The sequence below is a fragment of the Stigmatopora argus genome, chromosome 19 (genome assembly GCF_051989625.1).
Source record: "Stigmatopora argus isolate UIUO_Sarg chromosome 19, RoL_Sarg_1.0, whole genome shotgun sequence".
Classification (NCBI taxonomy): domain Eukaryota; kingdom Metazoa; phylum Chordata; class Actinopteri; order Syngnathiformes; family Syngnathidae; genus Stigmatopora; species Stigmatopora argus.
In genome coordinates this window covers 11,908,105-11,921,159 of record NC_135405.1, presented here as the reverse complement: position 1 = coordinate 11,921,159, position 13,055 = coordinate 11,908,105, and the positions used below count along the sequence as shown (strand labels likewise).

The window sequence follows — 13,055 nt, the reverse complement described above, 5'->3', positions numbered from 1 at the left end:
CGTGTACATAAATATTGCGCAAAGTAGAACACACACGTGCCCAAATATACAATTTTTTTATACCCACACACACCCGGAATAGCTGTGTGGGACATTTCTATCTCGCTGCAGGTCTATAACCATTATGTCTTATCACGCTCTCTTTTTTACTCCATTTGCTCTCATTTGCTAACCCTGTGATTTGTCTCCCGGGGTGCTAATTTGCTATGACGATGTTGAGGGAGGAGCCCACGGCGCCCCCGAGATGGTGCTAGCGAGTGCGCGTGAGAGTACGTGTGAGAGCGTATTAGAGTGTTTGCTTTTCTACTTAGCTGTTGAAGACCGCAAAATGCCCTCCAAGTATGAGTGCAGTACTCCTTCATATCCAGCAGGAATTGCTTTCTTGTAATTAGACTTAATTAGGAATTTAAAACATTATTTTAACAAGTATAACGGTCTCACCTGTTTAAAGCCCAAAACAATTGTTGTGCTATTAAAAAAAATCTCTTTTGAATAATGGGTGTTTAATAAATAAAAGATTGAGTTTACACACAGAAGGTGAAGAAATTCAATCATAATCTAATCATCTATTAGGATCTGATAGCCGTTTCTGGCCACCATAAAAAAATTCAACTCTCTACATTGCACGGTTTGGACAAACGTAGCGAGAGAATCTTAACATACACCCTTAAATCACGCTTTATAAGGATTATAGACAATTGGCCATCCCATCTAATTGGGTAAACATCAGAATTTGTTTTCCCGACACAGTCCCATCAACTCTGCCTAGCAAAAGGTGATTATTTTTGACCGACTGCCTTTTCCCGCACCTTAAGTGTCTGACTTGTCACGCAAACGCCGCCGGCTACCAGGACTGTCAAAGTTTCAACCTGCCTAGCGACAGGTCGTCGCAAAAATCCCCTAAAAATCCAGACAATTTGGTCAGCGGATGTTCCCGTGTCTGTAATGAATGCGGGAAAAGGCCACGGCAGATTTTGAGCGAGTCCAACGGGTCGGCGTGGTGGATTGGCTTCACCTAAGCTGGATTTATTTTCTCGATGTCCGCGCAGGATGAGATTTTTCCGATAAGCCGCGAGACCGTCGCCGCCTCGCACCGCAAACGGCTGACTGAAAAACCCACGTCTTTCGTCTCTTACCCCGTTCTGGGTCATACAGAATGTAGAGACAATCCCTATGGTTTTTCATTTTGAGGTTCACCTGTCAATCACGTGAATGACAGACGTACGCTAACTTTCGTAAGCATGAAAGACAGTTCAAAGCCGTCTGAGCGACGTGTTCTTTTTTTAAACCAACTCAGTCTTGCTTTCATGTTTTAAGAATTAAATTAGCCAAAAGACAAGCCAATCTTCAAAAAGCGTAAAGCCCATTTCATTCTGGAAAATAAGAAAAACGTCTTCAAGATGTTAGCACGCAGGTTTCCATAAATTCAAAACGAGTGGGTTTCCAATTTAGCCAAAAGGCGGGTTTTTGTAAACATTAAAGGAAATCAGTCCCCAATTAACCTGGCTTTGTTTTTTGTAAACATCAATGACCGATTTAGTCATCAAATGAATTTTGGCGAACACCGGAGACAACTTAACGGCCGGAGTAAACGTCTTAATCGCGTGGAAGTAAAGAAACCCGTAGAAAATCCACAGAGCCGCAAGTAATCTCACGCCGCATTTCCTCCCCGAGACAAACGGCTGGGCTTAATAATTACTCGTAGCCGGACAAGAATCAACAAAGTCGAGGTTAAAACGCTTTTAATTGTCTTTGCGAGCTGCTGACGGCTTCACCTTGCCGCCCGCTTAAACGCGGGTGCGACACTTTCAATTAAAGCTTGAAAGAGAAGCGCCGCTATTGGCTAGGAGGAACCGCAAAGTCGGGATCAACACGTGTTAATTGGGACGCCGCCAAAAAGCAGCGGGTGGCCTTCCAAATAACGCTTTAATGCGGGTTATTGGCGATGTGATTGGTCGCCGGCTGGGCAGCCTGAAATATAAAAAAAAAACGTTCTTGCGTAGTGTTTCATCAAACCCTCTAATTAAATAAGTGAATAAAACAGATCCGCAAAAAGTGAACTATTTTGAAAATGAATGTAAGCAAGCATGTTTTTTGACGTCAATTTAACGTTTTGTTATTTCGTTGTATTTGATTTGCCATCCGATTAGTTTTTAATTGAAATATGTTTGTAATGAGCCTTAATTATTTTTTATACTGCGCTTTGAGAGCACCTGCAAAAATCAAAAGATAATTACACAAAAAAATAGATATGCATAGCATTAAGCCTTCAATAAAGTTTTTTTTGCAAAAATACTGATTCCTATTTGTAGCTTCAACCAAAACACATTTAATCCGTTTTTTTGTGACATCTAAAACCCTCTTAAACCCACAAAAAGTTTTTCCACAAATCACCAAAAAAGTCTGCAATGAAACTTTCCTAACTTCAAATCCAATCCAATTTAAATAAATCCTTCCACTCCTTCAACGTCAATTCAACTAAAAATAAAAAACACCCAACAAAAGTTTCCAGCATTTTATCACAAAACTCGACTTCAACCTTAAAATATTTTTCATGAAAAACACAAATTCAGGTTCCATTATACTCTAAAAAAATCTGTGACTTTCCTTGTCTGTTTTTTTTTCCACTTCAAACTTATTCCCTTTCAATGACGACATTGAATGAGTAAAAACGTACTTCAAAAAACACGAGAAATACTATTTGGTACTTGTTCCTCCCTCATGAGTAATGGCTTGCACACACAAACATACACACACACCCACCCACACACTCACAATGCACTCAAAGTCCACAGATTGACTTTGCTCAGCAAGAAAAGCTTCACGGATGGCAGTTCTTTTTCTTTCTACGCTCGACAGTCTTATCAACAGTGCTCAGGTGGCGCCCCATCTGCTTACGCGCCTTTTTACCCGCACGCACACACACACCAAAAAACAACACACACTCACCCACGGACACGCATTCAAGGACTAAATCATCCAGCTTTTTAGCAACTTTCCATCACTGGGGTAATCAAAACATAACACTATTCTAATCCAAAACTATTTTATTAACTTTCCACGTTTTAAAAACTAACTTTGTGGCCTACATTTTTTTAACATTATTATCAAAGTACGAAACATGATGTGAAATTCCCACAAAATGCTAATAACCTTGACCTATAAAACTAAATGAGTGGTAGACTGCGCCTACACTTGTAAATCTATTATTATTATTATCATATTTTTCTCCAAAATAGGTTTTAGTATCATTTAATCAACACAAGGTGAAGTGGCACTACGCCGGTGGTGTCAAACATAGGGCCCCCGGGCCAGAAGCGGCCCACTAGGGGGTCCAATACGGCCCACAGGGGTTGTTTATTCTGCTTGACTTTGGAGCTCATTTATCAAAAATAAATTGGAATTGTGTCTGGCCCACGTGAGATCTAGTTGGCATGAATGCGGCCCGTCAACCAAAACTGAGTCCGACACCCCCGCAAACCTCCGTAGATAAGCTTTGGACGTCCATGCTGGGCATCAATTAGACCGAGTGTTATTCTTTAGATTTGGGGAAAATAACATCAGAACGTACACGCTTGCTTTCACCTGAAAAGATGGCCGACTATTCACGGCGACCTCACTTCGTACAGCACGCGGCGGCCCATTAGCTTCGCGGTGGGCCAAAATCAATACCGAGCGACGTCTCCTTATGGCCGCGTGACCTCGCTTCCACCTTACGAGCCGGCGTAACGCTAGCGTGGTCTACCTACCTGCCGTGAGTCTGGGCCTGGCGCGTGGCGTCTGCATCTCCTGGCGAGCGTGCGGCAACATGTGGTAGCGCTTGGCTTCGTTGACCAGGTCGCGGCAGGCCTCCGACGACTTGATCAGCTCTTCGTTATCCACCACGTTGAGCAGGTAGGACGGGTGGATGAAGGGCAGGCGAACTGATGCCAGCAGATCTGACAGGTGCTAGCAAAAACAGAAAAGCATTCATTTGATTTACAGCCTAATCGGTCTTTTTTGCTAACATGCTAATCCATAAAAACTCATGACCGCTTTGAATGATATTTTTTAAGGCAGAACAGAGTAAGAAAAACAAAAACAAAAAAATATATTCATTTCCAATGTCTGCCACTTATCCTCACAAGGGTTGCAAGGGGTGCTAGAGCTCACGACAGGTCAAGGTACACACTAAGGTTGGTTGATAGCCAATCGCAGCGCACAATGACACAAACAGCCATTCCCGAATTCGGGAAATTTCTTGGTTGCAGTAGTAACACAAACATAAGACACAGAAGACATTGTAGACCTAGGTAAAAAATTTTTTTTAGCTCAGCATGTTTTTGGCATGTGGAGAAAACGGCATACACAGAAATAGGACTCGGGATCAGTCAAAAAATTAAGATATTAAAGTGGCAATATTATATGCATTGGATTATGATAAGAGAAAAGTCAAAATACAAAATAAAGGTCGGAATATCAGAAGAATGCGTCGATATATCGATCGACCAAAAGATTGCCCGTCCCGGAATTAGCATCTAAGCGGAGGTACAGTTGCCAAGGCAACGTGATATAAAGCCGCAGATTGTGTATGCTTGTTTTTAAGTGCGGTGGCCTGAAACCCCCGCGGGAGACTCGTCTAGTGCCACAGCAAAAGCTGTAAACAAGCCCACTCCTAGTGTCACGGCAGCGGGCCGACGCCGACCGGGATGACCTCGGCTGGCTCCTGGCCACGTGGCCCAGCTGGACAGGGGTGGAAAAAACAGACTCCCAGACAGGGGGGAAAAAAAAAGCCAGTAATAAGCCAAACATCTAACCTCACGCACCTGAGCTCTACTTTGCTCGGAAAATAGTTGGGTTTAAAATTCCATCCCGACACTTTAACTTGGCCATGGGAAATTCTGTAGGCGCGTCTATCCAGATCCCAGATCAGATCGACTGATGAAATCCGCCAAGTACGTTGGAAAAAAAATTGAATTCTAGCACAGCTTGGGCTAATTTTTTTGGTCAAACTTGGTGACTGTCAATTGATTGGTCAGCCAATTCTATCAATTCCAGGACAGAATATTTTTCTAAGTCGAGTATAGGTTGATCCCGACGCCGACAGATAAACATTAGGCCTGGGAGGGGCTAGCAATGACCGATCCAGTCCAGAAATGTGACCACTTAATGGCAGTCTTTCCAGTTCAAATAATTTAATCTTATCAATAACTAACAAAATCAATTCCGACATGGAAAAACGAGGAACATGGAGGATATAGCATGGCAACATGGAAGCAAACAATGCAGACGATCTGACAAAGATTAACAAACATACGGGGTTTAAATAGACTGACACGGGTTGATTACAAAGTACACACAGTTGGTTACAAGAGGAAGGGAAGCCCGGAGGGACACAAGAGGCAAAAAGCAGACAAAACAAGTAAAAGCCCAACTAACCCTAACAACATGGCTTTACTGTCAAACTACAGATGTGGAAAATTGGCATAGTTTCAAGTTATAATAATTTATTTGTGCAAAAACAAAATTGAATAGCGCATTATGAAGTGAAGTTTTTTTTTTTTTCAGCGTAAAATGATATCATTGGAAATCATAACAGCAGATGTAAGACCATCATTTCTGACGGTTGGAAATTTGAGTTTGATAGTAGCCGGTTTCATAAAATCAGAATTAAATCTCAGCATCTATGGCTGAAAAAAAAAAGGCAGGGTGTGAGGTTGGGGGAAGCGTAGGCGAGGGCGCCCGTCACGGCGGACATCTGCTGATGACATTTCCTCTCCGCGAGCCCCGCAGATGGGACTGTCGGCTACCGGCGCCCACGGGGGAGCGCGCCGTCTGCCAAAACAGTTTATCAAACAAGCCGCGCGGGTAAACACGGGCGGGACCTGCCAGATTTAAGAAGTGCCACTTCCCGTGCTCGGCGGCTGACCTTCAGAGCTCAATTAAAGCTTTTTTTGCGGTTCTGCTTTAAAAAAAAAACGTGCTAGAACCCTTTCGGTTTGAAACGGAACACAAACTGTAGCGCAACCATTGGCGACAGCACTTGAATTCGCTCCGTCTTTGTGAAAAGGACACATTAGCGAGCTTCTATTTGAATGTTATGCTAACTCCAACCTTGACAAACAATAAAACATGAAATAATGCGGCATCTATTTGTATGTTACGCTAACTCCAACCTTGACAAACAATAAAATATGAAATAATGCGGTTCGAGTGCCGAATAAAAGCTTTTTTCCCAGACAAAAGCTACTCTCGTGGGGATGAAAAGACAGAGACGGGATGTCCTCACTGACTTTATACCGAGACTTCAACTCTCGCAAGAGGCCACCAATTAACGAGCTACGCTTACCTCACGTATCACAAAAATCAATACGATTCTCGCCATGGAGGCAGCGGGATATCATTTTTTTTTTTTTTTAGTCTTGGGTTGGGCTGTAAGTCCTGTGGGAGTTTTTCTTAAGTGTCTTCTCTTTAGCAACTAAAGAAAAGGGATGCAAACGTGTTAGCATAGTGCTATTTTCTTCATTCTTATGATTTATTTTAATCAAAAGTGGAACAAAAGGGGTCGTTTGTTTCAGTAAACATGCTATTTAGCTTCACTAATGGGGAAATTGATTGTAAAAGGACTAAAGTTTGGTCAAGGAATGGAATTAACTAAATACAGAAAGTCCTTTTACAATGGAGTTCCGTTCCCAGGTTGTAGGTCGAGGACACGGCACCCTCCGCAACGACCACAAAAGGTGCACCGAACTATAGCGGGGGATTACTCTAATCTCCAAATAAAGTTTAAACTGTCACAATGCACAAGGCAAAAAAAAAAAGATGAATCTATCAAGTGATGTGAAGAGGAGGCGGTTGCCATGGCAACCAGCACTAGGGATTTACAAAACTGTCAGTGACTGTCTCGATACAGTCCTCAATTCAACTTGCTTTTTTTCCCCCCAAACTAAACTTTCTGGGGAAGAGGAGCAAAAGGAAGGGGATTTTTTTGGTCAAATAAAACCAACACGAGTACAGCTTGCTCACCATCTGTAAAAATCCAAAAACATGTTTGAATCTGCTTCTCTTGACAACCAAAAGTTGGATATTGCTGGAAAACTACTTAAAATAAACCACATCTGATCTCTAAAAAAAGGGAGGTGGGATTAATGTTTGTAAAATCATGTTTGTAAAATCATGTTTGTTAAAATCATGTTTGTAAAATCATGTTTGTAAATTCATGTTTGTAAATTAATGTTATGCGGTCAATAATAAAATTATGCTGGTAAGTTTTGGTCGCAAAATATTAGCATCTGATCTCTAAAAAAAGGGACGTGGGATTAATGTTTGTAAAATCATGTTTGTAAAATCATGTTTGTAAAATCATGTTTGTAAAATCATGTTTGTAAAATCATGTTTGTAAAATCATGTTTGTAAAATCATGTTTGTAAAATCATGTTTGTAAAATCATGTTTGTAAATTCATGTTATGCGGTCAATAATCAAATTATGCTGGTAAGTTTTGGTGGCAAAATATTAGCTTTTTGGTTTATGATTGAATCCTATGAGGGTTTTATCAATAATCGGATTTCATCGATCCACATTTGTTTGGTTATCTCAACAAAGATGGAAAATAATGTTGAAAAATGATAAAATAACAACTTTTCGCCTCTTTAATGATATTTTCCCATTCCTTTTAAAGTCAGCACGGCTGAATTGTGACGCTTAAAGTTTGGATTTTAGCAGAACAAAGCGATAACTATTGGTGTTTTTCACGAGAAAAATGTAAAAGACGTGGCCAACTGGCAAATAGCGAATCAGCGGGGCTTCTTTGCGCGTTTGTTTTGGCTTTTGAATGATTAATGAAACAAAGCCAGCGTCTCAATGCATTGTGGGACATGTACACGCTTCTCTTTCCTAGCTTACTATCAAACTGGTTCCTCCGCCTCTCGCTCTCCGCCGCCGCTGCTCTTCGCTCGTCCTCCTACGCTCGCCATGGAAATGAGATGCACGCTCGCTACGAATACTCAAGCTGTCAGTCTACGGTTAGAAAAAAATAAAAGGAGGCCAGAAGTAGAGAAAGTTCTGCCAGGCTTCGTTCGAGATTGCCCTTGTTTTTAGTTGTCTGAATTATCAAGACGACAAACAGCAGGGGGCAGTGCAGTGCAGTGCTACGACAGCTAAAAAAAATTCAAAGAATAGCGACGAGCGTGTGATGCGTAGCCACGATAATAACGTGATTATCTGGCTATGCCGCAGGTGTGTTTACGTTCGGCGGCGAGAACGGGTTTGGCGACGGGATGAGAAAACTGGGGTGTAAAATCGCTCGGTTTATGGTAAATTTAAAAAAATGGGAAATCATGTTAGTGAAAGTCGCTATGCTCAGAAAAAATGGCATGTTTTCTAAATGAATAAACCCTTACCTCAGAAGATTTCAATTCAAAGGTTGCATCCTAAAGTGGGGCTTTTGTTTGGGGAATCGTCACAAGGATTAAGAAAACAGAAATATTGATAGAAGATACTAGATGTTAAAATGAAGTCTTTGTGTCCAAATTTCTTAAGTGTTACTAGTGATAAACTCGTGAATTTGATTGGACATCTATCATCATTGTGCGTATCGAGATATCGAAAACAATTCCTTCATACCGATGACATTATTTTGTTATTTATGTTTATTTATTTCATTTGTTTATTTATTTTATTTATGTTTACTTATTTTATTTATGTTTATTTATTTTATTTATGTTTACTTATTTTATTTATGTGTATATATTTTATTTATTTGTATTCATTGTATGTATGTTTATTTGTTTTATTTATGTTTACTTATTTTATTTATATTTATTTATTTGTCTATTTATTTTATTTATGTTATTTATTTTATTATTTATATATATATTATTTATTTATTTGTCTATTTATTTTATTTATGTTATTTATTTTATTATTTATATATATATTATTTATTTATTTTTATGTTATTTAGGTCTAAAATGTCTTTTGCTGTGTCTGTATTCTCACCCTCTTGCTACTGTGACAATGAAATTTCCCGAATACAGGATGAATAAAGTTATCTAATCTAATTTTAGTGCAACAATAATAAACGATTGTTTACAAGTTCATTATTGCGCCGCGTCAGACAACAGTCTTTTATTTGCCGTTTTCCCATTGGGTGCAAAATGCTAAATTTAGGTTAGAGCTCAGTGCGCTAAGTAGACAAAACGACCTCTGCGTCCTCACACGCGAACATCTCTGCGGGACATCGCTCATGACATTCCCACTGGTGAACAATGTACGCCCAATAGAGAGCGAGAGAGAGAGACGGAGTCCATTTCTCTCCATCCTCGTGGCCATCGCTCCCTCACCAGCGTCATCCTGAGTGATGAACAACGAGAGCTGTCAACTTCGTCTTCCCGACCGGTCGCCGAGACAAACCGTTAACGGGAGAAGACGTACAACGCCAACGCTGGGAAATAATGGGAAGGAAGCTATTTTTACGGCCATCTCCTCGGTCAAAAACGGATCAGACTTTTGTCTAGACAAAATAGTCATCGTTGTCTAATAGAATCTAATAACTACTTAAAAGCTTTTCGTCTCCCGATTCGAACCGTTTTTCTGCATTGCGCTCATTTTTAATGACGAATAGCGTGCAAGTGCTAGCTTGGCCAACATATGGAAGCTCTCCACGGGAGGTCCGAGCTCATGTGCAGCAGCTACTTTTAGCCTTTTTTCCCCGCTTCTTCTATTCTCTCAGGATGAGGAGACCATATGCCCAAACAACGTGACTCCCAACATGCAACTATCCCTCGCTAATGGGTTCCGATAAGCACTCGGGCCACACAAAAAATCCAAAAAGATGTGCAATACAGCAAGTCTCGAACCAAAGTTTCTGCCCTTACACAATACTAACGCTACAAATGTAAAAAATAAAATAAACCCCACGTTAATTCAGGTGCCGAGTTCATGGACAGCCCATAACGGGGCACGGTGAAACAAACAACACACTTATACGCAACTTAGTTTTTCAATCCGGCTACCATGTTTTTAAAATGTGGGAGAAAAGCGGAGCACTTGTAAAAAAAAAAAAAAAAAACCATGCCAACTCCACGACAGAGCTCCAGATTTGAACCTCGATCTCAGAACTGCGAGGCACACTTGCTAACCACTTTCCACCGAGCCACTCCATAGTCCATAGTTCTAAATTCCAATTAGAAAAAAAAACAATCTCCATTCTGATGCTATATATAGCATTAGCACATGAACTACTAAATTGCAAGTAAAAATATTTTCTGTTGCCCTCTACATCGTCGCCACGGCAACATCATAGTACATCAACCTTATTTACACTGGGAAAGAGAGAGCCACGTATTGCTTCAGAAATTGGAAACGCAAATACATTACGGGCGGCCTGCCCCGGTAAGAATTTCCATTAAAGGCCTGCGATTTGAAATTGCTGAAACAAATAGCATACAAAGGGTCATGATGTCTGCTTGCCGTTGAAAAATAGACCACTCTCCTCCGTACACATGAACACGTGTAGAAGAGCCAGCCCCCGAACAAAACCCGTTCGACTGCAATGAGAACGCGGCGCGCACATCAGGCGTGAGCGAAATACGCTAAGCGCTTGGCCACGAACGGTGCTTTCGGGCGAGGGGGGAGCGAGAGAGCAGACGGGGGAGGGCGCCGTGTCGCCCTGAGCCGCCGCCGACAGGTGCGGCGCGTTTCGGCATGACTTCATTGGGAGAAAAGGAACACGTTCAGCTGGAAGATTCCTTCTTGCGCACCACGTACATCGTCTCCTAAGTTGTCGCCCCGAAACGAACACATGTATGGGAAGGGGAAAATTTGAATGAATAAATTCAGGGATGGAAAATCTTCCAACACAAAGCTCCTCCTTCAACGCAAGATTTTCGACCAAAAAAATTCCACTATATCAACAAGGGCTGGCTCTAGAGGTGACTGTGTAGTTCCCTTCAAAGAATGCTAAATTAGCCAAAGCTCCTTCTCTCTTCATACCTGGAAGTCAATACAAATTAGCATACGTGAACATCTGAACCTCTTGGCCAATCATCTTAAAGCCTGACTTAGACTAACAAAACTACAATCGCAATGCTACCTTAAACTAAGTATATGTCATCGTTTAGACATTTTAGATCAGATTAGATTTCATCCCGTATTCGGGAAATTTCTTGGTTGCAGTAGCAAAACAGACACAAGACACACAAGACATTGTAGACCTAGGTAAGAAACAAAAACAACTAAACTAAAAAACTATATTCAACCTATACTAAGGACTAAAGATTGAAATGAGCCCTCGGCTACAAGCTTACATATTTACATATAAATGTCCATCAATACGCGCTGCCCCTTATCAAATGAATCAAACTCAGTATGTCAGTTTATGAAACTCGAAACATTTTATGAACGCAGTAGTTGTGGAGGAGTATTCAGCTGCTAGCTAACATTACAGGAGATTCCGGACAGGGTAAGCGAGCATATATTTGACCTGCATCGGATACAAAGTCGCCACGGTCGAGCGCCCGCATCCATCTGACTGAGCACATCAGGACTGAGCACGCACTGGGACCACACAGATGTCCGTGGAGGTCCACAGTTCACTGGCCTGCAGCCGACACCTGGCCCCGCCCCCTCGATTCCCGAACAGCAGGCGACATGTACGTACTAGAAGAGACAACAATTTATTTTCGTCTAAAATGTATTTTTCTGTGTCTGTATTCTCACCCGCTACTGTGACCATGAAATTTCCTGAATACGGGATGAATAAAATTATCTAATCTAATCTACACTACAAAAAGCTCTCGGTGACCTCATTCTACTGGACGGCGCATTGGATTGGCCAAAAAACATGAAGCTACCGGATTTTCCGCACTATAAAACACACCCAGACTACAAGACGCACCTTCAATAAATGGCCTTAAAATTTACTTCATAAATAAAACGCACCAGATTATAAAACACACTAGACTGAGACTGTTTGATTGAAACCTGCAGTCGTAGTTAGGAGTTGTGCTATACATCAACTAGATGGCGCTATGCTAAAGGGAATTTCAAACAATTACTAAGAAAATGGTTATGTATATAAGGCGCATCGGATTATAAGGCGCACTGCAAGCTTTTGATCCGGAATTTAAACATTTTACCCAAAAAGCCAGTTTCATTCAGATGACAGAAATTTGATAGGCATACTTTTTCATCCAATGCTGAAAGGCAGAGACATTGTAGCATTTTGGTCCAAAGTGGCCACTTGGGCCATTTCCAAAGGTCCTTTCAAAGACAGATTTCATCTGTAAAGATTTTCTAGATGGAATTTCACTTCTCTGATGTTTTTCTACCTTCAAATCGACTCAAAGTGCTTTAACAATCCTGATCACTCACAGGGACACATAAAGGTCACGAGCTAAGGATTAAATCCCCTACTTTCAGGTTGAGAAACAACGCTGCCCCCTTTGTTTCTTTGCTAACAAATTTCAACTAAATATCCAAGAAAAGCCTTTTTCTTCTCGGTGCCTGTTAAAGTCCTCCTGTCACCTCAGGGGGTGTTTTACTCAATTCAATAGCTTGAACGTCACGTTGTAAAAACACAAAAAAAAATGGAAAACACAGTTTGAATTCCATTTCCATGCTTCGGATTTGACGTTTTTGGGTAAAATGTCCTCACGTTCAATTTCTATGTGGCTTTACTTTCTATTCTGACCAATTTGTAATTTCATATCGCGACTCGTCACAGCGTAAAGTCAACGAGTCTCGACTACTATTTTCCGTGGAGTCATAACTCTCTGCAAGCAATCCGTACCTTCCATTCGCGTCCACAAAGGCAAGCTGTTACAAAATATATTTTTCTCGCTTAATTTGTTATGATTCTGCGGGACTCTTGGTTATTTATTTTTTAATAGATTCAAGTGTGTTAAAAGCTCACCGATCAAAACCGGGTAATATCTGATTCGAAGGAGCCCGTGATGGAGATTTGCAAATTTCCTGCCACGTTTTTCCAACAGTGGTGACCGCGGGAGACTTGTCCTCGCTTTCATTCGGCGGCGCTTTGTATCTTTACCATACTCGTTCAATTACTGGAGTCCG

At 41.2% G+C, this 13,055-nt stretch overlaps 1 protein-coding gene across 10 annotated transcripts in view; it reads right to left on the bottom strand.

Moving 5' to 3' along the window:
* The window catches only part of klhl29 (kelch like family member 29), a 167,460-nt gene that overhangs the window by 41,611 nt on the left and 112,794 nt on the right, over window positions 1–13,055 (bottom strand). For all 10 annotated transcript variants that reach the window (XR_013296734.1, XR_013296736.1, XR_013296735.1 and 7 more), the window contains one exon: window positions 3,750–3,948. Coding sequence is in view for 7 of the 10 variants with exons in the window: in XM_077586484.1 (XP_077442610.1) it covers window positions 3,750–3,948 (199 nt within the window). In the remaining 3 variants the exon portion in view is untranslated. The remainder of the gene's footprint in view (window positions 1–3,749; window positions 3,949–13,055) is intronic.